The sequence below is a fragment of the Colletotrichum acutatum genome (genome assembly GCF_030867785.1).
Source record: "Colletotrichum acutatum strain CBS 112980 chromosome Unknown BDZ83scaffold_76, whole genome shotgun sequence".
NCBI lineage: Eukaryota > Fungi > Ascomycota > Sordariomycetes > Glomerellales > Glomerellaceae > Colletotrichum > Colletotrichum acutatum.
In genome coordinates, this window is record NW_026849070.1 from 132,182 (window position 1) to 159,422 (window position 27,241).

Genomic DNA, 27,241 nt, shown 5'->3' on the forward strand with positions numbered 1-27,241 from the left:
AAAGTATCACGAGATCAAATCGGGTAACAATTCTCACTCTGATCCTGACTAGGTAATATAAGATATTCGCAAAATCTAGCCACTTAAACTTTCAGTCCTTCGTATTGATTTGCGTCCCATCGGCCGTTGTGTTTGAACCAGAATCCAGCAAGTCGTTGACACACCGGCCCCCAATCTCGTCGGTGTCTTTTCAGGCCGCCAATATGAACTGTTCTCTCAGGCCAACTCATGATTGATATCATTCGTTCAGCTCCAGCCAGGGAGAGGGAATGGGGTGTCTTCTGGCTCCGCGGGCAAGCCAGCAGTTGGCAGAGGGGTAAGTGTGACAATCGTGTCCACTTCGGCCAGCCTGACCTCGTGGAACTTGCGCAGAGTCCAGACATTCCACACGTTTGAGTCGATGACAACACCATAAAGACCGGCTGTCGTGCCAGTCCACTTCGTGATGACCCTGAGATCGCTGTCTCGAGTGCGGAGCTTGTCGACGAACTGGTCAATATTGGTTGCCTGTTTCCGATAGTCAGTATCAAGACAATGTACGATGGAGCTCAGTCCAGATAAAGGGTCTTACCGGGGCCAAGTAGACGATGTATCGACCAGCGAGGACACTGGCGATGTAAGAGAAGAGGGTGAATAGGCTGAAGCGCATCTTGAAGATTATATATTAGGTATTGGTAGAATGAATTAGGGATATTATGATGGTCTGAGTACAAGTTTACTGATGATATCCCAGGATAGATGCACCACTGGCCATCGCGACTACCTTTTATACTCCACCGCTCTTCCGCGACTCGATATAACCTCGAGACATTTCCTTCCGTCATGCGGGGTTTCGATCACACCTTCCGACTGCTCACCAGATGTCATCACGACGGGAAGGAATCTAGGGGCCGCCATCATCGTGTGCCAAGATCCTGCCTTGAGACATCCCCAGCCCGGTTAAAGTGCAAGCTCAGCCAGATTCCTCCGCAACTTCTCCCTCATCCCAGATTAACTCGCTCACGCGAATGGACAGAACTCTCTTTTTGCCAGCAGGCGCCAACACCTTTGGGTGTCGTCCGGGTCTTGGCTTCGCGCGTTGCGGGAGATCGGCGGTGTTCGTCCCCCGTTGCGGGCACGTCCAAGACTTTGCCCTCCGGCGTCTCTGAGACTAAATCTCCATAAATGGCAACTTTGCATACCGGAACGAGCTGACATGGAATACGTTTTCGATTACTATAAGACGCAACCGCTATAATACGACAGACTCGCTACGCGTAAGTACCTAGAGCCCCCTCCCTTCCAAAATAGACAAACTTGTACGTGACTTACTAGTACTTGCTAGCATTGCGTCAACGGGCTCTAATTTTCTCCCATCGGCTCGGCACGCTACGCCACGACCGCCTCACCGCATCGGCTCCCCGAGACCATCGACGGCGGCTAACCTCGGACCATGCGGTAGAGACATCTCAAACTTCAACAAATGTCTTAGAACCGAACCTCGCGTCCCGACTTTGCGCTCTCCTTGACAGCGTGGATAATACGCAGGACATCCCGCGCCTCTCTCGCCGGCACAGGAACGTACTCCTCCCTTCCAGTCTCAACAGCCTTGGCGAAGCCCTCGAAAAGCTTGAGGTAGGTCTCCGGCTTGTGCGTCGGCTTCATGCGCTCCTCAACCTGGCCACCCTCCTTCGACAGCAGTAGCCTTCCGCCGTTCATGGGGTCCTCAACACCGAAACCAGGATCGGTGGGCTTGGCGCCGGCCTTGAGCTGGTCCTCCTGGGGATCAAGGCACGTCTTGTGGTAGCTGGCCTTGGTGCCGCGCACCCAGAACCGCGGCTGGCTCGTCTCGACACTCATGACGCCGATGCGCACGCTGACGATGAGGCCATCGGGGTAGCAGAGCTGCGCGTGCACGCTGTCGGGGTCCTCGGGGTCGAACTTGCCGTCGCGTTGGCTGACAAGCTTACCGTAGACAGTCTCTGGCATGCCGAAGAGGCTGTAGACCTGGTCGATGAGGTGGGATCCTAGGTCAAAGAGGGCGCCTCCTCCCTCGGCCATGGTCAGCTCGCCCTTCCATGACGTAGGGCGGTCGGCACGGAAACGGTCAAAGTGGGTGTCAAATTCGTAGACTCGGCCAAAGACGCCGTCGGCAATCATCTTCTTGACTGTAAGGAAGTCACTGTCCCAGCGACGGTTCTGGTAGACACAGATGAGGCGCTCATTCTCCCGGGCGATCTGAATGAGTTCCTCAGCCTCCTCGATGGTGGGCACGAAAGGCTTCTCGACGAGGACGTGCTTGCCGGCCTGCAGGGCCTGCTTGGAGAAGCTGAAGTGAGTATTGGGTGGTGTGAGGATGTTGATGATGTCGACATCAGGGTCCTGAAGCATGGGCTCCAGGGAGGTGTGGTGCTTCAGCTCTGGGTAGTCATTTGGTGCTGAAGAGGAGGCTGTGGGCTTGCGCTGGACGATGCTGTGCAACTTGAACTGAGGTGTGAGGTTGATGAAAGGGATGTGGAACACCTTGGCGGATAGTCTGTAGATGGTCGGTCAGCACGTGGGCGTCTTCGGTGAGTCGCGCCCTGAGTGAGTCTATTCCAAAAGCATGCAAGGGGGGGGGGGTCTGTAGCAAGGATAACATGGACTGAGCGACAGTCTCACTTACCCATATCCAATGATTCCAACGTTGAATGTCTTGCCTGCTGCCATCTTGTCTCTTGTGTATTCTGTTTACACTGTATAATGAGTCTGAAAAACTGTGGGCTTTCTTCTGACGACAGACTCAAACAAAATGTCGTGAACCTGACAGCTTTATATAGCTATCGTCGAGCTGGATCACTTTAGCATGAAAGGCGATGAGGGGCACGAGGGGGCAATCGTGGAGGGAACTGGAGCTTTGGTGGAGTGACGGGCCAAGATTACCCCATTGCGTCACTAAGGAAGGACTCGGCGCTTTTCTCAATGGACGACGGAGAAAATTGCCCCATTTTCGGCGCGTCTGTCAGGTCACAGACGGCGACGCTAACGCCCACTTTGACACACCGGGTTTACCGGCCGTGAAGGACTGTTAGAGTTGCCTAGATAGGTCACCTTGGGTTTCGGTGAGCTATCCCCTTCACCGAGGCAGAGCCTACTGGCTGTGTCCCTCATTGGTCTTCATAGAGTAATTTAACTCACCATGACCTCGATGAGACCAAGAAATTTATCTCTTGATGATCATGTTCTCATTATGTCTACTTGTAGTCGCACTTACTACCGCATGACCGCATTACCGCATTACCGCATTACCACGTCTCCCCGATGAACGGGAGAAACCGGTTACCAGTCAAATAAATCCCCTTGGGTTGCTCCCGAAGCGACACGAAATCTTCCACGTAGAAGTACAACCGGCACGAGACATACAGCCCAGAGATGAGAATATTCGGGATAATCACAAACAAGGGTACCGTCATTGTTGGGTCCCTTTCCGCTGAATTGTTTACCTCGGACCGAACCAGCGCCATGAATCGCTGGACAACACCCTTTGCCCGAGTCGGCGAGGCCTTCACTTCCCGCGACGGGTTCTGAGCCTCGGCGTCCGCGTTAACAACTTGGTCTGCCGACTGGACGACGCCATGCAGGCGCTTCTGCGCACGATGCCATTTCTGATCTTCGTAAAGCCAGTGAAAGGCCCCGTACAGACAGAAAAACATGTGGTACGACGCAGCCAGCCTCCAAATGAGCTGCTCCGTCGGTGTAGGAAATTGAAAGTTCCATCCGATCATGAAGGTTATGCTGAAGCCAACGATGAAGACGCCTCCGAGAGGGTAGTACATCAGTTCCATGGGGCGCCACAGGTCAGAGGGAAATCTGTCCCAAAGTTCCTGTTTGATTGGTCGGCCGTAAGGATGAAGATGCATCATGTCGCCGAGCCTTTTGTAGAAGCACCAGTATGCGTCTATACGGAAGATTCGCGGAGTGATGTCGTCGAGTGGTGTACGATGCCATGCTGTTGGAAGGTGCGGGTGTGTCTGCGAGAGGTTTAGTCGGCGGATAGTATATGGCAAAGGCATACATCATGGACACTAACATGAGATCTGGCGTAGCTACGAATTTGGTCCAAAGTCACTTGTCCTTCTTCCAAGACTTTGGTTTCGATGTATCGGGGATAAGAAATCGCCGGCTTTGGGTACCAGCAAACAAATGTCGCAACCATGGCGAAGGTGAAGGATAGCGCGGTCAATTCTAGAGCGGTGATGGGCAATCCGTTTCTGACGCGGTCCATTTCTGTGATGAAGAACCAAAGTGCTTGCCAGAGAGTGATGAGTCTGGCAAATGTCAACATCAGGACCATTATGCCTGTGAGTGAGGAGGAAAGCATGCCTTGAGAGAGTATCGACCGTATTCCGTTCCGAGATATCCATGGATTCCATGTCAGGAAACTCGACAAAGCCGTGCTTGACCAGATAATGCAGCTGCTCCGCGTCGATGGGGAATCCTTCAGGAAAGTCGGGGCTCTTGAGGAATATGCCACCCATGTCAACAAAGAATGCTTGCGTGTACGTCCATTTCTTTCCGCTACACAAGTGACTGTCTTTTTGAAATTGCTGTAGATTTTGGGAATGGTGTCAGCCGCTGATCAGATTCCATGGACGTGATAGTCTTATCATACCTTGACACTCCGGCGAGCACTGGAAAGCTGACCAACAGCAATTCCGAAAAGGAAATCTGGGCCCAAAAGTCCTATCATCGCGAGGTTGATTTTGTCAAAGACACCATGGTACCACTTGTCTTTGGGCGAGAGAGCGTTCGGATGGGTCGCGACCCAGACGCAAAGGATGATCGTCAACAGGCTCGACCAGAGAATGTCGATGCTCCCCCTATCTCTTCCAGCGGCGACCCATCCATGGATGCTGGTGGTGATATCGCTGTGGTTGATTCCATCGCGCTGTATCAAGGGGCTGAGGATACCTACGCCTGGTTTACCCATTACTCGAAGCTTCTGAAATATCCAAGTAGGTTATGAGGTCTTTGGTGACGGGAGGATCCCAGGATCGCTGCACCTAAGTAGATGACTGGGATAAGTAGATTACAAGCAATCACTGCTTTGATTTACGATTGAGACTTGTGAGATGGGATAAATCCCTACAGAATCCGTACTATATGTACAGCAGAGAAAACGAAAATTCTCTTTCACCCCCTGGCCTTGGGGGAATTTAAGCGCCTTAAGTTATATATGCGGTCAAGATCCGTCAGTGTCGCAGTTCCTAGCTGTAATGAGAAAGAATCGGCTGCCTGCAGGAAATGGATTAAATCTGTTGGTTTCTAAGAAAATAACACGAAACAAGACCCCCCTGCAGCCCTGCCTCACGACCTGCAGCCTGCGCCATAGGCACTCACGGAGGGCTTGCCTCATTGAGATGGTTTTGTTGGTTCGAGATTGTGCCTCTCAGAGTCCAGGGTTGTTGTTAGCCGCCGGCTGCCCCAATGCGGTGCGCCACCCCGCTCTTCTGCAGCCTTTGTTCTTGGGGTATCAGTGAGAATCCTGATACAGCCTCAATGGTGCAATTGAGATTGTTCTCTTCAGATACCTTTGTATCGACGCTGATGAATCGGGAAGTCTTTCTTGAATGGGCCGAGCTTTCAACCTCATAGTAGACGAATTTGTGGAAACCAATCAACAACAATTTGTGATCCAAGATCTCGCATCATGGTCACGCCGAATGGGTCATTCACTTTGCGCTTAGCGATTCGTCGAGTCGAAGTTGGAGAAGAACCCTTCGTCACTTTGTATGCTGATAAGCGAAGGATGGCTATGAGTTACGGACTTGAAATGCAGTATCCAGAGAGCTGGGTGCTATAACTATATGTATGAGTAGTGAGAAAAGGCAGAGAACTGACTCAACATTGAGAGCTGGTAAGGGGTAAAGGAAGCCGAACGCCATCTCTCAAGTTTTGACGTGACCGACGTTCTACCCAAACCTAAAAACGCCTTGAGATATTCCCATACTGATGAATGTTCAGCAGTAAAGAATGACCAATGATGTAACACATACTTGATTAATAAGAAATTTGGCATTTCATTGCTGTGCGAAGGGCAGTGTTCGTCATCTTATCTGAAGCTGTCAAACTTACGCTGGTGCGTTCACCGGTCTCCACCGAGGCATCGGCCCGCATCGATCGGTTTGATCCCGATGAGATTGCTGCCGACGATGCGAAGCTTTTGAAAGTCTTGCGATTACGAGGTATTCTGTCACTCAGTCATATCTACCACCGATGTGTGCAGTTAAGAGGAGAACAGGGCGGCAGCATGATGTAATTTGGTGGCCATCCCACGACATGCTGTTGTTTTGCGGGCGATGTTGTGGGGGTCTGAAGTCATCCCACTGTGGGTGCCGCGTCTGTGACAGGAGGTTTATCTCCGGCTTGGGTTGATATGAGACGAGCTCAACATGATGTCATGCGCTCAAAAGTTGTTTAAATGGCAGCTTTGGAACCTTGATGAGATGAAGAACGGAAAGACAATCAACTCTGACAGCTATATCCAAGACATTAAAGACGACTCTCATCCCGGCGCAACGTTATCCCCAAGAATCCTTAGACACCAACCACCACAAGTAACCTATCAAAATGTCTGCTCAGTACAAGGCTCCTAGTGCTGGCGCCAAGGTATGTCTTGACAACCCTGGAGTCATGCAAGCCTGTTCTCAATAGCCTTTTTCTGAGGGTCGAACGCTAACACAAACCACAGGTTGAGCCCAGCGCCGACGTCCGTCCCACCCGATCCGAAGCAACCGGTCCCGTCCCCGCCGGCTCTCTCGCAGCCGAGTCCGCAAGCCAAGGCGGCGAATTCGCCTCCAACCGCGGCATCGGCTCTACCGCCTCTTCCCGAACCGGCACCGGCGGTGCTCCCGGGTCTAGCGCCGCATCGATCCCCGATCAGGCCGCCGCAGCGCCGACATATGTGAACAACCAATACGTTCGCGACCCCAACGGACCCCACGGCAAGAATATCACCGAGGGTTTCGACACGGCGAACACCAAGGACGGAGTGCAGGCTGCTTTCAACGCAGAGGTCGGTAGCGAGAATGACCCTGGCCGTGTGGCGGAGCAGGGGCTGCTAAAGAGCCAGACTAAGGCTGGGCGGGATGCCGGCCCCCGGCAGACTGAGGTCGGAGGAGAGATTGTGTATGAGAAGTTGAAGAGCGATGTTCAGGCGTAGGATATATTTGGTACAGCGTATGATTGATGATATCTGTATGAGTACTGGTGATTGAAAACCCAAGTATGGGCGACGATAAAATACCAAAGTATTTCCAAACTATGTTATTGATGGTCAGATGTGTCAAAATGACCAAACTAGGAAGAGGTCGGCGATATCCCGCGGAATTTGCAGCACTCTGTCACAGTCCCACAACACTCCTTGCTAGCACGATCTCGACCGCCGATTACATTGTCACTTTTAGCATCGTTCCCGCTGAGTATTCAGGCTCGCCGGCGCGCACTTCAGCGCGCTCGAGGCGAAGGTTTCGCGCGTCAGGCGAAAGCAGGGGTCCTTGGGACCGCTCAAGACCTTCTTTGTCATCAGCATCGGGCGCTTGGTCTAGGGGTATGATTTTCGCTTCGCACTTCCAACAGGAACGCGCCTTTGTGAAAGGTCGTGGGTTCAATTCCCACAGTGTCCAATTCTTTTGTACTTCGCGTAAATGTTTACGCGTTTTTGCTATATCCAGTCAGCCTCGATCTGCATACTTTTTTTTTTTTTTTTTTTTTTTGGTCGATTGATGCATGGTGGTGACGGACGCTTCACTACCTGTATGAATAGTAGGTGAAGGTGAGTATTCTGCATGTCTGAGCTGTGAGTACCATTTCAGTGAGATGTATGAGTAAGTAAGTGTTTATGACTTGATTTTACCCAGGTTGAGCGAAATACACTTCATCCTGCCCAGTACTTCATTGGAATCGACGAGAAACGTTTCCCGTTCATGTCAATAAATACTCCCGAACATGGCGTATTAAATTTTGTTGAATCGTCCACGGTTCAGCAACGGCTGGCAGTTGTCAGTGGGTGAGGGACGGATTCGGTCGGCCCCCGAAAGGCGAGTGGAGCCGTCGAGAATACGGTTGCCTAAATCTGTCAGTGCTAATTAACTGCATGATGCCGCGCCGTTCCCTTCCCCCGGGGAATTTTCCCACTGCTGGAGACAATGGAATTTTCCATTGAAACCATGGAAGAAAGGTGCGACAAGGGCTGATCCGAGTCCTATTTCAACATCAGACCTACCATCACATTTTCTTCGTCCAGCGCCATCCTGAATCTTGGCTGGAGAAATTCGACTCAGCATTATCACCCGAGAACGTGCCACAAGAGGCGCAGCCGTTGACGCCGGCCCCCCTTGTTACGGGACGAGTCAGGACAAGAACGCCAAACCTTACCGCAAAGAAGCTTGTTCTTTTTCTCCTTCAGCGCTTCTGACCTACGTCTCTACTATTATTCAGCGGGGGGTCAAGCTGTCGATGCCCCGGAACAGCAAGGAAACCGAGACACGGGAGCTGGGAACGTCGACTGTGGAACTACATCTCATTCCTTGATCGACTACAATTCGACACCAACAGCAACGACGTAAAGGGTGGAGGATAGGCGCCGTGGACAAACATCTCCCCCATGCTCGTCCTACGGTAGACGCAAGATGAGTGCGCCCGAGTCGTACCAGCTCGAGTCCCTCGCCTCGGACGCGGACGGCGTCAAGCCTACATCACCCACGGCCTCCATCGACCCGGCCAACGTGCGGTGGATGAACCAGGGCGACCGGCGATGGGAAGTCTGCAAGATCGTGACCCGTCTCGTTGGGACGCTACTATGCGCCATCATCCTCATCATCATGATGGCGTGGTATGGGTACCCGCCGTGGGATAGCTATAGTGTCTGGCCTTGGCTGTGTCTACCAGGAGTAAGTTCTGTCATCTTTCTTTTTCATCGCATACAGCCGTGAGCTCATCATGAGACGAAAACTTTAGGCTTTGCCGTCCTTCATGTGGGATCTGGGCGAGTTTCTCACCATCTGCGCCCGCCACGGACGCGGCATCACGCCAAAGGCTCACATCGGCCTTGAACTCATCATCTCCATCCTCGGCTACATTGGCGGAGGCTGGCTGGCGTTCCAACTTGGTGTCCAAGAAGACGACCAGATCGGGAACAACCCGCTCAACCTTGCCCTCGTAGTGTGTATCTTCATGCTCCTCAGCGCGTGAGTATATCTTCCTCTCCCCTTTCTCTCGCCATACTCACGTTCCCTTTAGAACAATCCACATGGCACTCTTCATCCGCGCCTGTATTGAACGCAGCCGTGAGATCCGCCGGCGCAGACCGCGCGTGATGTACATCCCAGAAACAGGCCAAACCGTCTACGTTGTCGCCAAACCCTTTCCAAAACTACCCACCTGGAAATCCCAATCCACACGCGGCCAATCCTTCCCGCGCTCACCGCAGAGCCCGCTGAGTAACTCACTACGGCACCACTTTGCACAACTCCAAGAAGAGATGCCTCCGCCATTGCCCGACCGGCCCGGCGACCAGTCCCCGTCCTCGGCGTCGTCCATCAAGCGGAAACCTTTACCGGGCGCAGGTATCCCCTCGCGTGGGATTCCAGCGGGTGGTGATAGTCGGGACCGGCACCTGCGGCCGAATATGCGTCCGCCGCCGGCGGATTATGAGCCGTCTGCGGAGGAGCTGGAGAGGATGCGACGGGGTGACGCGCAGCCTCAGCTTATTTTACCGGGGGATGTGGATTTCAAGTTTGCCACGAGCGTGACTGGGATGACGCCGGCTGACGCGAGCGCGAGGGAGGGCAAGTACAGAGTGAATATGACGCAGATGCCAGTGGTGATGGGGGAGTCTTCGAGGGGTGGTAGTGCCGGCAGGACGAGGTCTATCTAGTCGTCTGCTGTGGCATGTATACCTTACTTCTTGATATCTCGTATGAGTGTATATCCCACTCATTCCAAGTTTGGCATTTTCATGATAGGCGGGACGGCGTTTGGGGATATCTCAAGACTGAATAGAACAGTCTCATCTGGGTGGTATTCTTCTAATCAATATTTTCATGAGGATTCATCCCCGACTCATCGTTCAATAGTAAGCTCATGAAATGCATGTCACAGCAACAGCCCAGAATGCAATTCGATTCACTCAAGTATCAGATTCTCGGACAATTCAGTTCAAGATGGCGTCGATCAAAAGTCCCAGCCCTTGAGCGCAAAGCAGGGCGCAGCACTAGCTCGTCGCCAACACTCAGGCTGTCAGGGGCTCGTCGCGCCGTGACAGGCCCAACCCAGGCCCTGCGACACGAGCCTCAGACCCACTGGGAGCCCACAATACAGAGATCTGACTGGCTACGGTACCACGGATGGATGGACTTTGGGGGATGGGTGGCCCCTGTAGTGCGCTGTAGTGTGAGGTAGTGTACCTGGAGGATCACGGTAGTGCACCGAGGTACGTACTGCTGCCCCCTGTTGGTGCCCTCTGATCTTTTCCCAGGGTTCCAGCATCGGCCCCCGAGTTGCTTGTTGTCCGCCGTTCGATTTCCATCCCTGGTCCAAAACGCTTGCGACCTGTAATTACATGCCGCTGGCGACACTCATTCTCCTCACTGCCGACCTCGCCGCGTAATCCAGCCCCTCTACTCAGAACAACAAGCCGAGCACCATTCGAGATTTCCTCTGTTCACCTTCTAGACGACACTTCTCCGACAGCTTTCAACGTCGAGCATCACCAGCGGCGCCTCAATGGCAATCCCATCGTAAACCACGCGATCATCCCCCCTCAAGAATCGCCCTTCCCGCGGCCTCCGAAAGACGAAAGAAACACACCCCCTCCCCTCGCCAAGGGGCCAAGGGGAGGACCTAGACGATTACCAGCGATGCAGACCTACCTCTCCGCCTCCGAGAAATCTCTATCAAAATGGACAACACACCGCTCCACCCAGACATCACGACCCTCCCGCCCGACACAGGCCAACGCCACGGCGACTTCCTCACCGCGATCCCATACAACCGGTCAATGTACCGCACCACCCTCCTCCTCCGCCTCGCCTCCATGCTCGACGCCGTCATCATCCTCGCCTCCCTTGCCTCGCAGAAGGAAGACGACACCTACATCATCGGCAACTGGGCGTTTGGGTGTCCTACGGCGGTCCTGGCGCTGCTGTGGAGCGCGGGCGATGTAGGCGCGATGCTGGTGCGCGATCGCGGGTTTCGGTGGACGAAGAACGACCCGACGAAGCTGCCGCGGAGTACAAAGTTCAGTTGGGGGAAGCCTGGTGCGCATGTGGCTGCGCATTTGCTGATTTGGACGCCGACGGCGGCGTTAATGGGGATTGTGATTTCGAATTGGTTGTATTATCAGAATGGGGGCGGGTTTGGGGATGCTGTTGATCCGCGGCAGACGCATACCATGGGGGCGGTAATTTTTTTCATGTTTGTTTTAATGTACGTCTTCCCTTTTGCCTCTGGCCTGGAGATATGGCTCGATGACCACCCCTTTTTGAGTTTGAGAATGGCGGCTAACAGACTCGCAGGATGATCCACTTTGCGCTCTTCACATTTGCCATTGTTGAGGTGGACAACGAGCGACGGCATTACTCTGACGTCGTCTTCATCCCGCGGGGCGAGCTGTGCGAGATGGTGCCAGTGCCGCCGTCGACGCCGTGGGAGATGTTCTCGCCGCGGAAGCTGCTTCTATCTTATTTTGCGAACCACTACGTTCGCTTCGTGCCCGGGGCAGACGGGACGGTCACGGTTGCTCGAGACTATAGTAGTCGACAGGCGAGGTTTTGAAGAGGACCGGCCATTTACGAACACGTATCCAAGCCACGACGTTGGCTCTCTGAAACAGATCAAAGGCTTCAAGTCAGACCAAAAGACTTGAGTATTTTCTCGAACTCACCAAGCATGGATGCTCGAGAGCCACCATTCATATTACTCTACTTAACTATAACGGAAAGGATTGATAGAAGGAACACTGGATCCTCCGCAGGATCATTGCAGAAGAAAGCGTCATTTGATTTTAACAACAGCTGGATTGATACCCAGGGATATATGGAGTACGCATGGCAGTCATTTAGCAGCAAATAATGGAAAATAATAAAAAGCATCAAAAAGTCATCTCTAACCCCTTCCTGCCCTTGGCTAGCCGGTCCAGTGTCGGCAGCCTCGTGTTCCGGCCCTGCCAATCAAGTCAGGCGGATTAGCACGTGATGCGTGACGTCAAGCCCCGCGACTTCCGTGTTGCTGCACAGTGGCGTCAGGCTGGGTCTCTGAGCCTTGAGGAGGGTCTCTTTTTTGAGGGTCTTTGAGGGTCTTGGACGGGACAACTGAGCTTTCCAAATTGCACTCCAGTTGCAGGGAAGTGAGGGAATGATTACGATTAGATAAGAAATAGGTGAGAGGGGATAGGTGCCCGATTCCACGTCAACAGCGCAAAATATTCCCAAGAAAACACCCCGTGATAGGTGGCCTCCAAATGCAGCTGAACGACCAAGACACCGACTTAGGTAAAGCACCGGGATCGAATGTAGCACCTACATGAAATGGTAAGGGAAAACACTCGGCACTCCATGAGCATAAGGAAGGAAAGAAGGGAGGAAGAAAAGATCCTTCTTCTTGCCGCAAGAGTCACTGTCCGGGACGGTACCTCAGTCAAACGGAGAAGGCGGTCGGGGTACGTACCGCTTACTCGTGCTTGCATCACATCTTCTGGGCAAGAGCAGAGAGCACGGTGCACGGGAGATGCATTTTGCATCTGTTGGTGCCTTATCGCCTCGCTACCCTATCGCTTATCAGCTTTTTTTCAAAATTTTGAGGTCGTTTGCCCCACTACCTAAGGTACCAACTCTGCGAGCATGGAACCTGGCCGCAGCATGTAGCGGGCTGCCCGCTCTCAACGTAGGTGGGCTGCGCTGTGTGCTGGGTGAGCCTGTGAGGTGTGTCTAGTTGCCCCTCCCCACCTAAAATCATCCTTTCTCCAGCCTGCGAGGGGTGGTGGGTGTGTGTGTGTGTTTCGCACCGCCGCTCTTTGTCTCTTTCTCTGTGTGTGTGGTCACCCTGCCGCCAGACGTCAACCTTTGAATTTTTTCTTTTCTCCTACACGCCTCATCCTCTCAACTCTCCTCCTCTCTCTTCCAGTCGACTTCATCGCCGACTTGATACCTGCGTGACACTTTTACGGTCGTCGACGCATCATTAGGAAAAACAAAAAGGTCTTTTTCGTCGCCTTTTTCCCCCTCCTTTTTTTCTCCGTCTTCTTTTTGGGCGACCACAGGTTCCCCGCCATCGCTTAGAGGAAAAAAAAAATAACCCCGCCATCAACCACGAACCACCGTCATCATGGTTTCCTCATCCAAGGAGAAGAGACTCGCCAAGAAGGCCGCCGAGGGCAAGCTCGATAAGAAGAAGGGCTCTAAGAATGTCAGCACGACTGCCTCATCGGTCAACGGCGATGATGTCGCCGCCGGAAATGACTCGGAAGAGATCAAGCGCCTCGCCGACCAGATGGACAAGCACGGCATTTCTGACCGTGTCACCACCGGTGTCCTGGCCTCCACCCAGGCCAGCAGAGACGTCAAGATCACCAGTGCCTCCCTCGTCTTCCACGGCCGCGTCCTCTTCAACGACACTACTCTCGAGCTGACCTACGGACGCCGATACGGTCTCTTGGGAGAGAACGGTTGCGGAAAGTCTACCCTTCTCAAGGCCATCGCTGCCCGCGAGTTCCCCATTCCCGAGCACGTAGATATCTACCTCTTGAACGAGGGTGCTCCTCCCACCGAGCTCGGTGCCCTTGAATGGGTCGTTACTGAGGCCGAGCGCGAGATGGACCGTCTCGACAAGTTGGCCGAGAAGATTCTCGAGGACGAGGGTCCCGAGTCCCCTGTCCTTATGGACTTGTACGAGGTATGTTCCGCTCTCCACTCCCTTCATTGCCTAGACCTGGAAACCTAGGCTTGTTCCTCTAGAAACCGATCATGATCTAACAGCCGCGTAGCACATGGAGAAGATGGACCCCTCTACCTTCTCTACCCGCGCCTCCCTTATCCTGACGGGTCTGGGTTTCAACAAGGTCACCATCCACAAGAAGACAAAGGACATGTCTGGTGGCTGGAGAATGCGTGTCGCCCTTGCCAAGGCTCTCTTCGTCAAGCCCTCGCTGCTGTTGCTCGACGACCCCACTGCCCATTTGGATCTTGAGGCCTGTGTGTGGCTTGAGGAGTACCTGAAGAAGTGGGACCGTACCTTGGTCCTCGTTTCCCACTCCATGGATTTCCTGAACGGTGTCTGCACCACCATGATCGACATGCGTGGCAAGCAGCTCCTCTACTACGGAGGTAACTACGACATCTACGACAGAACCCGTACCGAGCAGGAGACGAACCAGATGAAGGCCTACCAGAAGCAGCAGGACGAAATTGTGCACATCAAGAAGTTCATTGCCAGCGCCGGTACCTACGCCAATTTGGTCAGACAGGCAAAGTCTCGTCAGAAGATTCTCGACAAGATGGAGGCCGACGGTTTCATCCAGCCCGTTATCCCCGACAAGGTCTTCACTTTCCGTTTCGCCGACGTCGAGAAGCTTCCCCCTCCCGTCCTGTCCTTCGACGACGTTACCTTCTCCTACTCTGGCGACCCCAAGGACGACCTGTACCGCAATATCGACCTTGGTTTTGACATGGACTCCCGTACCGCCCTCGTCGGACCCAACGGTGTTGGCAAGTCTACCCTGCTGCGCCTGATGACCGGCAAGCTCTCCCCCACCGCCGGTTCCGTCACCCGCCACACCCACTTGAAGCTTGGTCTGTACTCTCAGCACAGCGCTGAGCAGCTCGACTTGACCAAGTCCGCACTGGACTTCGTCCGTGAGAAGTACGCAGAGAAGTCCCAGGACTACCAGTACTGGCGCCAGCAGCTCGGCCGCTACGGTCTGACTGGTGAGGCCCAGACCTCCCTGATCGGCACCCTGTCCGACGGACAAAAGTCTCGTATCGTCTTCGCCCTGCTCGCCATCGAGTCTCCCAACATGCTGTTGCTCGACGAGCCTACCAACGGTCTGGATATTCCCACCATTGACTCTCTGGCCGAGGCTATCAACGCCTTCTCTGGTGGTGTTATCGTCGTCTCCCACGACTTCAGGTAAGATTGCAACCCCCACTTGTGTATTTGGATGAATTCATGCTAATTCTTTCATAGACTTCTTGACAAGATTGCCAAGCAGATTCTCGTGTGCGAGGACCGGACTATCAAGCCCTGGGGCGACTCCATTGGAGCGTACAAGAACTACCTTCGCAAGAAGATGGTTTCTGCCGGCGCTGTCTAAAACAGTCTCTGTGGCGAGACATTTTGGGTTTCGGATGCATCTCCCTCTTGAGCGTATGATTTCTTTCTCCCCGGGAGGAAAATAGAACAAAAAAGTGTTTGTTCATGACTTTTATGAAAAAAAAGTGCCGCCATGACCGTCACGACCAGGCCGGATGGGCTGCTGCGGAAACAAGGGAAGCGGACAACCTATACCCCCCTTGTTCCCTCCCTCGAGACGGCGGAAACGGTGGGAAAAGAGATTGAAGCGGGCATGGGACGGCATCGAGGGAAGACATTATCAGCATCCATCAGGGCGGCTGCTGGCACGGCATGGGATAGATAGATATCTGCAGCTGCGAACTTTTTTTTTTCTTGTTTTCCATCGTCTTTGTGTAGATGACGAGGACAATAGAGGCCACGAGCCATTGATTTGAGCAACTAGAGAAGCATTTGACCCTGAGATGATTGTGATGTGTTGCAAACTGGTAGACAATGCAAGGCTGCAGGAGAGAGATGATCTTGCGGTCCTGAATGCATCTCGTTGAGTGAACTGCCACCCACTGCTAACGGTGAATCTTTTCGTCTTCTTCATTTTCCCGATTCTAATGATCAAACGGCTATGGCATAATTATGATCGCAATGGAGGAAGAAAAATCCCATCGAGTGCTGGATAACGTCAATATGTACCTTTTCAGTTTTCTATAAGGCTGATAGTATTTGGGACTTTCAATTAGGTGCAGTACCTGGAATTTACGTGACTTCAATATCGAATAACGTAGAACAATCAGTGATTGTACTGATCTCTCATGAGCAGTATATATATATATATATTTACAAGTTTGACGTTATCCCGCACTCGATGGAATAAAGAGTGAGAGAGAGTGAGAGGGTGGGGGGGGGGGGGCACATGGAAACGGCATCCTGCTACACAAGGCTGGAAAAGCTCGCGAATCACAGGGTGGCAGTTGGAGAGCAAACATAGATGGAAGGTCAAGATGCACGTGATCTGAATCCCACGAGAGCTCTGACGCGGGTAGGTACAACGGCTGGATCGGAGCTGAGTGAGGCGCTTCTGGAACAAGGGACAAGCCAATCAGGTATCTGGGGAATTGTCGGGATGAGGTAAGCAAAGATTGGGTGGGCAGTTTTTGAGATCAGGTTTTGCTATTGAAGATGCTGGAGAATCGCTCTGTAGGTAAATAAATGCCTTTCACTCAGATGTTTAGGGTAACTGTAAAACTCGCTCAGTTGGGAGAAGGATCAAGGAAAGTATGGAATGGTCACTGGCTTTGGTCCGCCGGAGAGACAGGAAATCTGCGTGCGTGATGAAATTGGGTCAAGTTTGCTGATTACATGGCCGAGGGGGCAATGCACTAACAATTTCTGTCAGGATGGACCATGGATGGATGGATGGATGGGAAGGTCAGTCCCCATGTCCCAGGTCCCCTAATAATTGCCTTTACCATGTTGTTCGCTATTTTGGTACTGCCGGGCACAGAGGCTACATTAGTTGTCTGGCATTGCTGGGAGTTGTCTCTTTCGACCTTTTTGTTAGAGATATCTGTGAAGAGGGAACGTGTTTGGTGGACGATGCAACATCGTGGTCTCGAAAATGGGATGGGAGGCGGAGGGGAACACAAGATTAGGTGAACGGAGAAAAGAAGGGGAAGGGGAGGATGGGTTGACCCTGAATCCAAAGGCCGTTGGGGGAAGTGGGCAAAAGGTTCAATTCGTTTTCGATTGGGGGCTGACGCTGCAGCAGGTTTCGGAGGGCGGGAATTATGAGAAATCGCTGGAAACCCACTCCGTGATCCATCGTCAGGTACCTAAACATTGGGAGGCGATTATCGCCGGTGCACACCACGCGATTCGGTCCAGAACATCCGGTTCCTCAGTCAATCTGGATTATCTGATCTTGGTTGCATGGACGGGGATGAGGTACTGCAGTTCTTTGCTTGAAATATTCCTACAAGATGCCTATTGGGAAAATGCACCTTTTTCTCCTCTCATCAGCCGATTGAGACTAGTTCATATTTTTTTTTGAACCTCGATTTCCGAGGTGGTAATGATTTCTGATCATGTGGGTAGAATTGAGGCCATTCCCAAGGGGGTTTTATGTGAGTAGACGGTCTTTTTGGGGGATGTGTCAGCAGCGAACACAAATGGGTGTCTTACTGCTTCTATATGCCCCAGGCAACCTTGGAGGCTGTCACCTTCCAATGACTGCAGAGTTGATATGCTCCTTTGCGGTGAACGCCTTGCATTCTGGGTGGTCGCTTGTCGTGTTTTACAGTCTTCCATCGTCTGGCGTCTGAGAACAACGGGAGCGACGAATGTTGGGTGATTTTGATCAGGGCAGAGGGTGGTGGCCCAGAGCAGCCGAAGCGTGGGACGGGGAAGGCGGCTGAAATGCCTCACTGGTAGAGGATGTTTCGTGGTGTATTTTTGTTATCAGAGACGAGTGAGGACTACATAGGGGAACATGTCGTCTGGACTGAAGTGGGGGACTGGGCGGCCGGGGGGTAAGGAAGGCACGAACAGGAGGAAGCAACCCAAGAGGCTCAGACGTGGCCCGGGATTGGCGGGAGCATCTGCGCTAGCCCCGAGTTAGCAGCCCGCGGTGAGGTACCTGGACTGGTGAACACCGCGCCTGCACCCTTTGGCGACGTGTGGTGCAGGTGTGCAGGTGCAAGCAGGTGCGCACCTGTTCCTTCCCTCCGCGACTCGCGAGTTTTTGACGGGAGGGAAGTGACGACTGACGAACCACCGAAAATTGATGAAATCGGGGGATCCTCACGGGAGAAGGCACTGACAGGTCGCGCCTTCCCTGGGATCTGGGTGAGAACGTGGAGGCAGGCACACGATGTACCACCAGGACGTTCCTTCCTTTCGTGATTGCAATTGCTCTTTCCCAACAGGTTGATATTCCTATGGTCATGTATATATCTTTTTTATTTTGTCCATCATAGATGATTCTGTTCATTTCATACTGTCGAGAAAAGACATTGAGTACACACACACACATACACACACATACACTGCATCGCATCGCACATCCATCCCCGACGATCTTGGACCACGACGGCGGACAACTGGAGACACGCCTGCAAAGTCTGGAAAGTCTGGAACTGAAAGGGACGGACGGGGACGGGGTCTTCCACTCGACTGCATCGGCATCGCCCTCACCCACCCCCCATCCCATCCTTGGACCATCACCCACACACTTGGCTCAAGTTGTTCACCCGTTCTCTCCAGTCTCGTCTTGATCGCTCACTCACCAATTCATTCAGTTCCAGGTTGCTCTCTCTCTCTCCCGAGTCCCAAGTGCATCAAAGTCCGCCCGCCCACACACCCGATTGGCAAGACGCACTCACAATTCCCTTGCTTCCTCCTCTTCCCATTCAACATTGACGAATACAGCACCCATCCGATATTCCTCACCTCTCCTAGTCATCGTCATTCATCACCACGATACAGTACCCAGAAAGAATTCGAAGGGCATCGTTGCCACCAGCACACGACGCCCTCACCACCACACATACTTCGTACACACTCATAACACACGCACGTACGAATACATACCCCGGCAAGGTCATACCAGCGTAGCAGCTCAGCACATCACCGATCCAGCTCCAGTTCCAGCTCCAGTTCCAGCTAGCTTCATTCCAAGACACACCCGGCGATACCGCCCAGCCCCAGGGCCAAGACAACAGCCAAAGCCAAAGCCGCAACGCAACACAGACTGTGGAGTTGGACATCCTCCCAAGGCTCAAGGCTCAAGGCTCAAGCATCTCCAATACTCCACCCGCGCAGACTCAACCCTGCTTGCGCGCCCATCCATCGCATCGCAGTCTGTCAAGCCGAACCTGGGCCACCACCATAACCACCACCACCACATCCACCACCACCCGTCCTGCTGGTCTGGTCTACTCCTCTCGTTTCTCTCTCTCTCGCTCTCTTCTCGTGTCAGAGGGACAGGTCATCATCCACCCCATCCTCGTCCACGTTCCCCCCCGATCTTAGCTCCGACATTCGCACTCCATACCACCAAAACTCTCGATCCGACACACAAATCCATCATCGCCGCCCACTCTTCCCACCGTTCTTCAGGTTTCTCGGTCGACCGCTCATTTCAACCGTGCCGTCAACACCGCGAATAGCATCATCGCCGCCCGCCATCGCCATTTCCCATCGAACCCCATACCACGGTACCACCAATTCTTGAACCACACCCCCCTGCAACTCCCCACGACGCCAACTTCCGACTCCACGTCCCTTTTTCGCGATCCGCCTCACTTGCTTCACTCCTGTCCAAAACCCCCAACGCGTAACCCAATCACCTCCCCTCGATTGTCCACCACCCATTCTGCTCTGCACATGGGTCCGCGATCCTCGCTGTAGTCATCAATCCCCTCTCCCCCTTCCCCTTCCCTTTCTCTTCCCTCTCCTTTCTTTCCTCATCCCTAATCCCCCTCCCCCCACCCACTACTGCATCGTCCAGCTACGAGCGCCATCCGCGTACAAGTCGAGTAGGGTCCTGCTGCGACAACGACGCCATCGCCGCATCCCGTCACGATGGACCACCCTAAAGACTTCCGCTCGACGGTCCTGCAGGCGCCCTCCCGTCACGATGACCGCGACGACGACCGTGATCACGACCGCCGCCGCCACCGCGACATCATGAATCCTACGCCTGGCAGCACGCGCCATTCAGGCTTCAACTTGCGATCGCCTACCCAGTCCGAGTACCATCACCCCCCGCACTCGTCATACTCGTCGCCCAAAGCAGCGTCGTCGACATCCCATGCGCTCCCGCATCACTCCCCGCGATCCCATCAGTCCGGCCTGTCGCATCCGAATCCTTACTCGTCCTCGTCGGCAGCCGGCGGTCCGCTTGCGCCCTCGTTGCCCGCGCTCGGCGGTGCCAGCAGCAGCTCGGGAGCTGGACATCATCAAGCTCCGCCGTTGTCGCCGTTGCACCCCCCGAGCGGATACTACCCGCCACCCGAGTCGCATCAGACGCGCGAGAAACCTGCTACGAGCAGCTACTACGACCCGTTGACTGACACTACAAGAGAAAGGAGGGTGTCTGACGCAGGTTGGAACAATAATGCGGCCAATGGCTCGCCCAAGGTAAGAGATAATTTCGTAATTTTGTCATCCATGATTCAACTGCCACGGTGGCATCGCATTGGTGTATATACGATGCGATGCTGCTTGGTGTATTCCTGTGTTTGCTACTGCTTCTTGTCCTGGTTCTTTACCATCCTTGCCCATCGTCACGTCCCAAGAAGCTCCTCCATGCCATCATTCCAACCTTCTCCCCCTGCTCCTCTTCCTCGTGTACCGTAGCCACACAGCAGCAGTAGCATTCAGCACTAGCAGAGACACCAACATGAGCAATCAAAGTGGTCTCTGTTTCTGTTTGGCCCTGCTCGATTGCTGTCTGTGCTCTAGATCTTTTTAGTGGCCACACTTGGTGCTGGTGCTGGTGTTGGAGGTCGTGCTTACGCCGTCTTTGTACCCTTTGCTCCCTTTCCCCCATCCGGATTTTCGGAGACGATGGTGTGGAGAGGAGGCAGCGGAGCACTTCAGGCGTGAGGATACCTTAGACACACAGAGGTCAGACGAGAGGAGCGGGATATGGGGGAGAAACAGGAGGGTGAGAGATTGGGAGGAGAGCAGCAACAGCAGCAGTGCCGCTGGATAAGAAACACCGCGGAATGCTTGGATCCCCTATTGTTCACGGCTTCAATGACACCGGCGTCCCCCAGTTTTTTCCCTGCAACCTTTGGCACCTGTTTTTTTTTTTTTTTTTGCCCTCTCCTTCTCGTCATTTTCTTCCCTTCCCTTCCCCGTCTCTCTTGTCGTGCGTCGCCTCGCCTCGTGCCCGTGTCGTGGCGCTACCTCATTCACGTTCCGTATCCATACACAGTACACCCGTCTGTCTATCTCGATCCATCAATTTCCCATCCCTTTCCCTTTTTTTTCTTTTCACTCTTCTATGTTCCCTTGCACCTGTACACGATTTTTCTTTCCCTTTCCAGCCCCGACACGCGGTAGAGGAAGCACCCTCAAGCACCAGCATCTGCACCTGCACCCAGCACTAGAAGCCACTTTCTCGCCCATCTCCAACTTTACCCGAGGGACAGAAAAATCCCAGCCAACCCAAACCTCAACCCAAATTTTAATTCCATCACGGCCACCTCCATTCCTTCGCCTTGACTAATTTTTTCCTTTCTTCATCATCAAACAGACCACACGCGGCGATCCCTACGGCAACTACTCCCAACCCGAGCCGGCATCTCGAGACTCGCACGCGTATTATAAGAACGGCAGCGCAGGATACACGTCGCCATCAGCAGCCAACTTCCCCCCGAGAAGTCCGCGATCCCATTCACATTCGCACTCCAACTCCCAGTCCCATTCTCATCAACCACCTGCCGGTTCTATCAGCCCATCCATCAGGGCAACGCCGCACATGACGTCCCCTAGTCTGCGGCATGCTGCTTCGCCCAGCGTGCATGCATCTTCCAATGGTGGCGCCGTCGCGTCTCTGCCTCCCCTGGGCAAGGCCGAGCCGTCTCCCTTGAAAGCTCCTGCTAGTGTCAGTAACACTGCAATTGATTACCTTGATAGATCAAGAACTGACTTTTCTGCCACAGACCCCCAGCCGCGCCGATCCCATGTCCTTCTCCAACATTCTCTCGAGTGCCGAACCCGTCTCAAAACCAAAGTCGAAATCACCGCCACCCGTCGAAGAGAAAGAAAAGGAGAAGGAAAAGGAGAAGGAGAAGGAGAAGGCTGTCGAGCCCAAGCCCGAACGTGAGAAGCCCCGCTCTGTCGACCCTCCTGTCAAGACCGAGCGCACAGAACGCAGCGAGCGCGAAGCCGAGATTGAACTCCGACCGGAGCCCGTCAAGGAGAGATCCAGCACTCCCCTGCCCCGTAAGGAGAGAAAGGAGCGGGTACCTAGAAAGTCAAAGTCGAGAGCCTCCGATATCAGAGATGCCGAATCGACTCCCAAGAGCAGCCGCCGTGCTTCGTCCAAACTCGAGACACCAACGCCTCGCATCCCCTCAAAGCGTCAGGCCAATGGCCAGCCGAAGCAAAAAACCCTGCCCGCTGATAAGGAAAAGAAGGTCACGGATCTGATTGCTCAGCTCGATGCCGATGCCGACGAGCTTACCGACTCCGAACTCACAGCTGATCGCGCCGAGTACCAAGAAAGCGGCAACAAGCGACGCCGCCTCTTGCAAGATAAGGACAGCAAGCGCAATGTCGAGCGACGCGACGAGTTTTCGAGGGAGATGGGCCGCAGGTTAGGCACTCACGCCGATCTCGGCAAACGCCGCTACGACGACATCTACTACGAGGAGGCCATGAACGAGGTCCGAGAACGTGAGCTCTTTGCCGAAAAGGAGCGCAAGAAGGACATGCAGCGCAAGCGTCGTCGCGAAAAGTCCATGGCTGTCACCATGGAGCAGCAAAAGCTTGCCCTGGAGCGCGCACGATTGGCCGAAGACGAGACCGAAAAGGCGAAGCACCTGCGGGATGCCGAGCGTGCTAACAAAAAGGCTCTGCAAACGAAGTTGATTCTCCAAAAGGGCATCAAGGGCCCCGCTCGCAACCTCGCCGAACTGAACCTGGACGGAGGCACCATGGCCACCTTCCAAGCATCCGACATGGAACCCGGCACGAAGCCCAAGGGCAAGGGTCGCAGCGGCCCTCGGCCAAAGAAGTCGAAGGAGCAGAAGCAGGCCGAGAAAGACGCTGCAGAGGCTGCGCAAGCCGCCATCGACGCTGGCGAGGAGCTCCCGATCAAGGAAGAGGGCAAGATCCGCATCAAGTTCAACAAGAAGTCCAAAGACAAGGACAAAGAGAAGAACAAGGACAAGATTGTGGACCAGGACGAACCCGACGTCGAGGTCGAAGGCGACGTCGACGTCGACATTGACGAAGACACCATCGTTGAGCCCGTCAAAGAGAAGAAGGAGCGCAAAAACAAGAAAGAAAAGAAGGAGAAGAAGGAGGAGAAGCCCGAGGAGCCTCCTAACAAGGACGCTAAGTTCGAGACCAAGGGTTTCCTCCAGATTTACGACCAGATTTGGCGCGACCTCGCCCGTAAGGATGTCTCCAAGACCTACAAGATGGCGGCCGAGTCCTACCAGACCAAGGCGTCCAACCTTAAGAAGACAGCCATCCTCGCATCTAAAGAGGCCAAGAGGTGGCAGTTGCGGACGAACAAGGGCACCAAGGATCAGCAGGCCCGTGCCAAGCGTGTCATGCGTGACATGATGGGCTTCTGGAAACGCAACGAGCGCGAGGAGCGTGATCTCAGAAAGGCCGCCGAGAAGCAGGAGATTGAGAACGCTCGCAAGGAAGAAGCCGAGCGCGAAGCTGCCCGCCAGAAGAGAAAGCTCAATTTCCTCATCTCGCAGACCGAACTGTACTCCCATTTCATCGGCAAAAAGATCAAGACGGACGAGGTCGAACGCAGTACCGATAACCCCGAGATTGCCGCCGAGAACAAGGACGAGACTGCGCACAACAAGCATCTCGATATCGCTGAACCAACAGGACCTCTGGGCGCCAAGGTCACCGACTTTGAGAATCTCACCTTTGAGGAGGAAGACGAGGAGAACCTGCGCCAAGCCGCCATGGCTAATGCTCAAAACGCCATCGCCGAGGCACAGAGAAAGGCCAGAGCTTTCAATGAGCCCGAGGGCCCCGATATGGACGAGGAGGGCGAGATGAACTTCCAGAACCCTGCCGGCATGGGCGACGTTGCCATCGAGCAGCCCAAGTTGATCAACGCGCAGCTCAAGGAGTACCAGCTCAAGGGTCTCAACTGGCTCGCCAACCTGTACGAGCAAGGTATCAACGGCATTCTCGCCGACGAGATGGGTCTCGGAAAGACGGTTCAGTCTATTTCCGTCATGGCTTACCTCGCAGAGAAGTACGACATCTGGGGTCCGTTCCTTGTCGTCGCTCCCGCGTCTACTCTTCACAACTGGGAGCAGGAAATCCGAAAGTTCGTCCCCGAGTTCAAGATTCTTCCGTACTGGGGTTCCGCTGGTGACCGAAAGGTCCTGCGAAAGTTCTGGGACCGCAAGCACACCACCTACAAGAAGGATGCATCGTTCCACGTCTGTGTTACGTCGTACCAGCTCGTCGTCTCTGATGTTGCCTACTTCCAGAAGATGAAGTGGCAGTACATGATTCTCGACGAGGCGCAGGCCATCAAGAGCTCGCAGAGTTCCAGATGGAAGAGCTTGCTCAACTTCCACTGCCGTAATCGTCTCTTGCTCACGGGTACTCCCATCCAGAACAACATGCAGGAACTGTGGGCCTTGCTCCATTTCATCATGCCGTCACTCTTCGATTCTCACGACGAGTTCAGCGAGTGGTTCTCCAAGGATATTGAGTCACACGCACAGAGTAACACGAAGCTCAACGAGGATCAGCTTAAGCGTCTGCACATGATCCTGAAGCCGTTCATGTTGCGTCGTGTCAAGAAGCATGTCCAGAAGGAGCTTGGAGACAAGATCGAGGAGGATGTCTACTGCGATCTTACCTACAGACAGCGCGCCATCTACAGCAACCTGCGGAACCAGATCAGTATCATGGATCTCATCGAGAAGGCCACCACGGGTGATAATGATGACTCTGGAACTCTTATGAACCTCGTCATGCAATTCCGAAAGGTTTGCAACCATCCCGACTTGTTCGAGAGAGCCGACACGACATCTCCCTTCTCGTTCGGCTACTTTGCGGAGACGGCCTCCTTTGTCAGAGAAGGCAATAATGTCGCCGTCGGCTACTCTACCCGCAACTTGATCGAGTTCGAGCTGCCTCGTCTCCTCTGGAGACAAGATGGCAGGCTCTACAAGGCTGACCGCGCAAACTTGAAGGCTGGCTGGCGTAACAAGAATCTGCAGCACATGATGAATATTTTTACTCCAGAGCACATTCGCGACAGTCTCGAGGGATCCGACGCGTTTTCCTTCCTGCGCTTCGCTGATACCAGCCCGGCCGAGGTCTATAAGGCTAGCCACCAGGACGTCTTCTCTCGTGCTGTCGAGCTGTCTCAGAAGAAGGATCGCTTGCCTTTGATGAAGATTGCTTACGACGACCCCGAAGATGCCAACTTCACACCTGCACATGCCTTATTCAAGATCGCTGCCTGCAAGAACAGACAGCCACTCGCGGACATCACCCAAGAGGGTATCATGGCCAACCTCATGAACGTGGCCCGTGAGGAGTATGTCGACAGCGGCTTGGGACGCTTGGAGCAGGCCGGTCGCCCGCGTGCGTCAGCGCCACCCATTGAGGTGAGCTGCTGCAGCCGTGGAACCGGTCTGGAGACGGAAAGCATCCTCTTCAACAGATCCATGCGCAAGAGCCTATTCGGCCCGACGATCCAAGAGGAAAGGGCCATGGTTACTGAGAAGCTTCCCTTTGACCGATTCCCGCCCCGCAAGATGCTCCCTGCGCCGGACAACGACAAGAAGAAGTTCAACAACATTGCGACTCCGTCAATGCGCCGTTTTGTTACTGACAGCGGTAAACTGGCCACTCTCGACAAGTTGTTGACCAAGCTCAAGGCGGAAGGCCATCGTGTGCTGCTCTACTTCCAGATGACTCGCATGATCGACCTCATGGAGGAGTACCTGACGTACCGCAACTACAAGTACTGCCGTCTCGATGGTTCGACCAAGCTCGAGGACAGAAGAGATACTGTCGCCGACTTCCAGACTCGTCCCGAGATCTTCATCTTCCTTCTGTCGACCCGTGCTGGTGGTCTCGGTATCAATCTTACCTCTGCCGACACCGTCATCTTCTACGATTCTGATTGGAACCCTACGATCGATTCGCAGGCCATGGACAGAGCTCACAGACTGGGTCAGACTCGACAGGTTACCGTGTACCGCCTCATCACTAAGGGAACGATCGAGGAGCGTATCCGGAAGCGTGCCATGCAAAAGGAAGAGGTGCAGCGTGTCGTCATCCAGGGAGGTGGTGCCAGTGTTGACTTCTCTGGTCGCCGCGCTCCTGAGAACCGCAACCGCGATATTGCCATGTGGCTTGCCGACGATGAGCAGGCTGAGATGATTGAGCAGCGTGAGAAGGAGATGCTCGAAGCCGGCGAGTTCGACAAGCCTGAGAAGAAGAAGAAGACGGCGAAGCGCAAGCGGGTGGTCAACGAGGATGTCAGCCTTGACGAGATGTATCACGAGGGTAAGTTGTTTGCTATCCATGCTTCCCACACACATACTAACATGTGCACAGGCGAGGGCAACTTTGATGACAACCGCAATGGAGCCAACGGAACCTCGGGTACCGCCACGCCTGTAGCCGAGCCCGAGGTGAAGGGAGCCAAGAAGCAACGCAGAGGCGGTGGCAAGAAGGCCAAGACACTGAAACAGAGACTTGCCCTTGCCGACGGACAAGTTTAGTTCGTCGTCGACAGGCCGTCTGACTCGAATAGAAGACGACGATAGATAACGAGAAGTCACTCGTTGTGCACAGTTGAGCGGAAAACGGAGGTTTCGATTGTAGCAATATGGTTTATGGGTAGGACACGCTGGGCGCGCGTGAGGTATGCCTGGCGTCGGAGTGGACAACGCGATTTGCATCAAGATGACGGTCGCGGCTATTATTATGGACTGATGCCGCGATACGTTTGTTAGACTTTACAGAAAAGCTTCAGTATGTTTGTATTCTTTCTACTTCTCGCGACGTTGGGATGGTTAGGGGGTCTGGTGGTTCGACTCTAGACAATCTTGGTCTCGCGTGGGGGTTTCCTGATCACGGCAATCAATCCCTCGAGACACAAGGTGGATGGCGGCATTCAGATTGAGTTGTACGAGGCCTCGGGTCTTTGGAGCCCGATGGCGCGTGTATTAGTACTACCTTTAGACGAATGAAGTCG

The 27,241-nt window shown here is 53.8% G+C and overlaps 9 protein-coding genes and 1 non-coding gene across 10 annotated transcripts; 7 read left to right on the forward strand and 3 right to left on the reverse strand.

The window, feature by feature from the left end:
- Positions 1-246: 246 nt before the first annotated feature.
- On the reverse strand, positions 247-649 carry BDZ83DRAFT_653758 (uncharacterized protein; the record flags this gene model as incomplete). Its single annotated transcript, XM_060510640.1, has 2 exons — positions 247-507; positions 572-649. 2 exons carry the CDS (start codon positions 647-649, stop codon positions 247-249), a joined length of 339 nt encoding a protein of 112 aa, XP_060362718.1.
- A 543-nt stretch (positions 650-1,192) lies between these two features.
- On the reverse strand, positions 1,193-2,928 carry BDZ83DRAFT_628507 (oxidoreductase). The gene is made up of 2 exons (XM_060508707.1): positions 2,645-2,928; positions 1,193-2,515 (listed from the first exon to the last, which is right to left on the reverse strand). The coding sequence occupies exons 1-2, from the start codon at positions 2,686-2,688 to the stop codon at positions 1,468-1,470; spliced, it is 1,092 nt and encodes a 363-aa protein (XP_060362719.1). The 5' UTR covers positions 2,689-2,928; the 3' UTR covers positions 1,193-1,467.
- A 335-nt stretch (positions 2,929-3,263) lies between these two features.
- BDZ83DRAFT_582575 (uncharacterized protein) lies at positions 3,264-4,948 on the reverse strand (the record flags this gene model as incomplete). Its single annotated transcript, XM_060505564.1, has 4 exons — positions 3,264-3,989; positions 4,049-4,266; positions 4,310-4,565; positions 4,631-4,948. 4 exons carry the CDS (start codon positions 4,946-4,948, stop codon positions 3,264-3,266), a joined length of 1,518 nt encoding a protein of 505 aa, XP_060362720.1.
- Positions 4,949-6,409: 1,461 nt separating this feature from the next.
- BDZ83DRAFT_628516 (uncharacterized protein) lies at positions 6,410-7,285 on the forward strand. The gene is made up of 2 exons (XM_060508708.1): positions 6,410-6,627; positions 6,710-7,285. The coding sequence occupies exons 1-2, from the start codon at positions 6,589-6,591 to the stop codon at positions 7,178-7,180; spliced, it is 510 nt and encodes a 169-aa protein (XP_060362721.1). The 5' UTR covers positions 6,410-6,588; the 3' UTR covers positions 7,181-7,285.
- A 265-nt stretch (positions 7,286-7,550) lies between these two features.
- BDZ83DRAFT_t195 lies at positions 7,551-7,643 on the forward strand. Its single transcript has one exon. It is a non-coding gene; the product is annotated as a tRNA-Ala (tRNA).
- A 1,005-nt stretch (positions 7,644-8,648) lies between these two features.
- On the forward strand, positions 8,649-9,895 carry BDZ83DRAFT_582527 (uncharacterized protein; the record flags this gene model as incomplete). The annotated part of the gene is made up of 3 exons (XM_060505562.1): positions 8,649-8,909; positions 8,977-9,206; positions 9,259-9,895. 3 exons carry the CDS (start codon positions 8,649-8,651, stop codon positions 9,893-9,895), a joined length of 1,128 nt encoding a protein of 375 aa, XP_060362722.1.
- Positions 9,896-10,669: 774 nt separating this feature from the next.
- BDZ83DRAFT_415462 (uncharacterized protein) lies at positions 10,670-11,866 on the forward strand. The gene is made up of 2 exons (XM_060502942.1): positions 10,670-11,445; positions 11,535-11,866. Exons 1-2 carry the CDS (start codon positions 10,919-10,921, stop codon positions 11,791-11,793), a joined length of 786 nt encoding a protein of 261 aa, XP_060362723.1. The 5' UTR covers positions 10,670-10,918; the 3' UTR covers positions 11,794-11,866.
- Positions 11,867-12,962: 1,096 nt separating this feature from the next.
- Positions 12,963-15,756, forward strand: BDZ83DRAFT_628526 (ABC transporter). Its single transcript, XM_060508709.1, has 3 exons — positions 12,963-13,908; positions 14,000-15,141; positions 15,199-15,756. The coding sequence occupies exons 1-3, from the start codon at positions 13,342-13,344 to the stop codon at positions 15,323-15,325; spliced, it is 1,836 nt and encodes a 611-aa protein (XP_060362724.1). The 5' UTR covers positions 12,963-13,341; the 3' UTR covers positions 15,326-15,756.
- A 4,125-nt stretch (positions 15,757-19,881) lies between these two features.
- BDZ83DRAFT_653764 (uncharacterized protein) lies at positions 19,882-20,907 on the forward strand (the record flags this gene model as incomplete). The annotated part of the gene is made up of 2 exons (XM_060510641.1): positions 19,882-20,439; positions 20,764-20,907. The coding sequence occupies 2 exons, from the start codon at positions 19,882-19,884 to the stop codon at positions 20,905-20,907; spliced, it is 702 nt and encodes a 233-aa protein (XP_060362725.1).
- Positions 20,908-21,787: 880 nt separating this feature from the next.
- BDZ83DRAFT_653765 (SNF2 family N-terminal domain-containing protein) lies at positions 21,788-26,765 on the forward strand (the record flags this gene model as incomplete). Its single annotated transcript, XM_060510642.1, has 3 exons — positions 21,788-21,917; positions 21,946-26,547; positions 26,599-26,765. The coding sequence occupies 3 exons, from the start codon at positions 21,788-21,790 to the stop codon at positions 26,763-26,765; spliced, it is 4,899 nt and encodes a 1,632-aa protein (XP_060362726.1).
- Between the last annotated feature and the right edge of the window lie 476 nt (positions 26,766-27,241).

Bases quoted from the DNA above. Each gene is read 5' to 3' on its own strand.
- BDZ83DRAFT_628507 (XM_060508707.1), bottom strand. From the start codon at position 2,688: ATGGCAGCAGGCAAGACATTCAACGTTGGAATCATTGGATATGG. The intron at 2,516-2,644 runs GTAAGTGAGACT...GACCATCTACAG, and splicing joins GTTGGAATCATTGGATATGG to ACTATCCGCCAAGGTGTTCC.
- BDZ83DRAFT_628516 (XM_060508708.1), top strand. From the start codon at position 6,589: ATGTCTGCTCAGTACAAGGCTCCTAGTGCTGGCGCCAAG. The intron at 6,628-6,709 runs GTATGTCTTGAC...CACAAACCACAG, and splicing joins CTCCTAGTGCTGGCGCCAAG to GTTGAGCCCAGCGCCGACGT.
- BDZ83DRAFT_415462 (XM_060502942.1), top strand. From the start codon at position 10,919: ATGGACAACACACCGCTCCACCCAGACATCACGACCCTCCCGCCCGAC. The intron at 11,446-11,534 runs GTACGTCTTCCC...ACAGACTCGCAG, and splicing joins TTTTTCATGTTTGTTTTAAT to GATGATCCACTTTGCGCTCT.
- BDZ83DRAFT_628526 (XM_060508709.1), top strand. From the start codon at position 13,342: ATGGTTTCCTCATCCAAGGAGAAGAGACTCGCCAAGAAGGCCGCCGAG. The intron at 13,909-13,999 runs GTATGTTCCGCT...ACAGCCGCGTAG, and splicing joins TCCTTATGGACTTGTACGAG to CACATGGAGAAGATGGACCC. The intron at 15,142-15,198 runs GTAAGATTGCAA...ATTCTTTCATAG, and splicing joins GTCGTCTCCCACGACTTCAG to ACTTCTTGACAAGATTGCCA.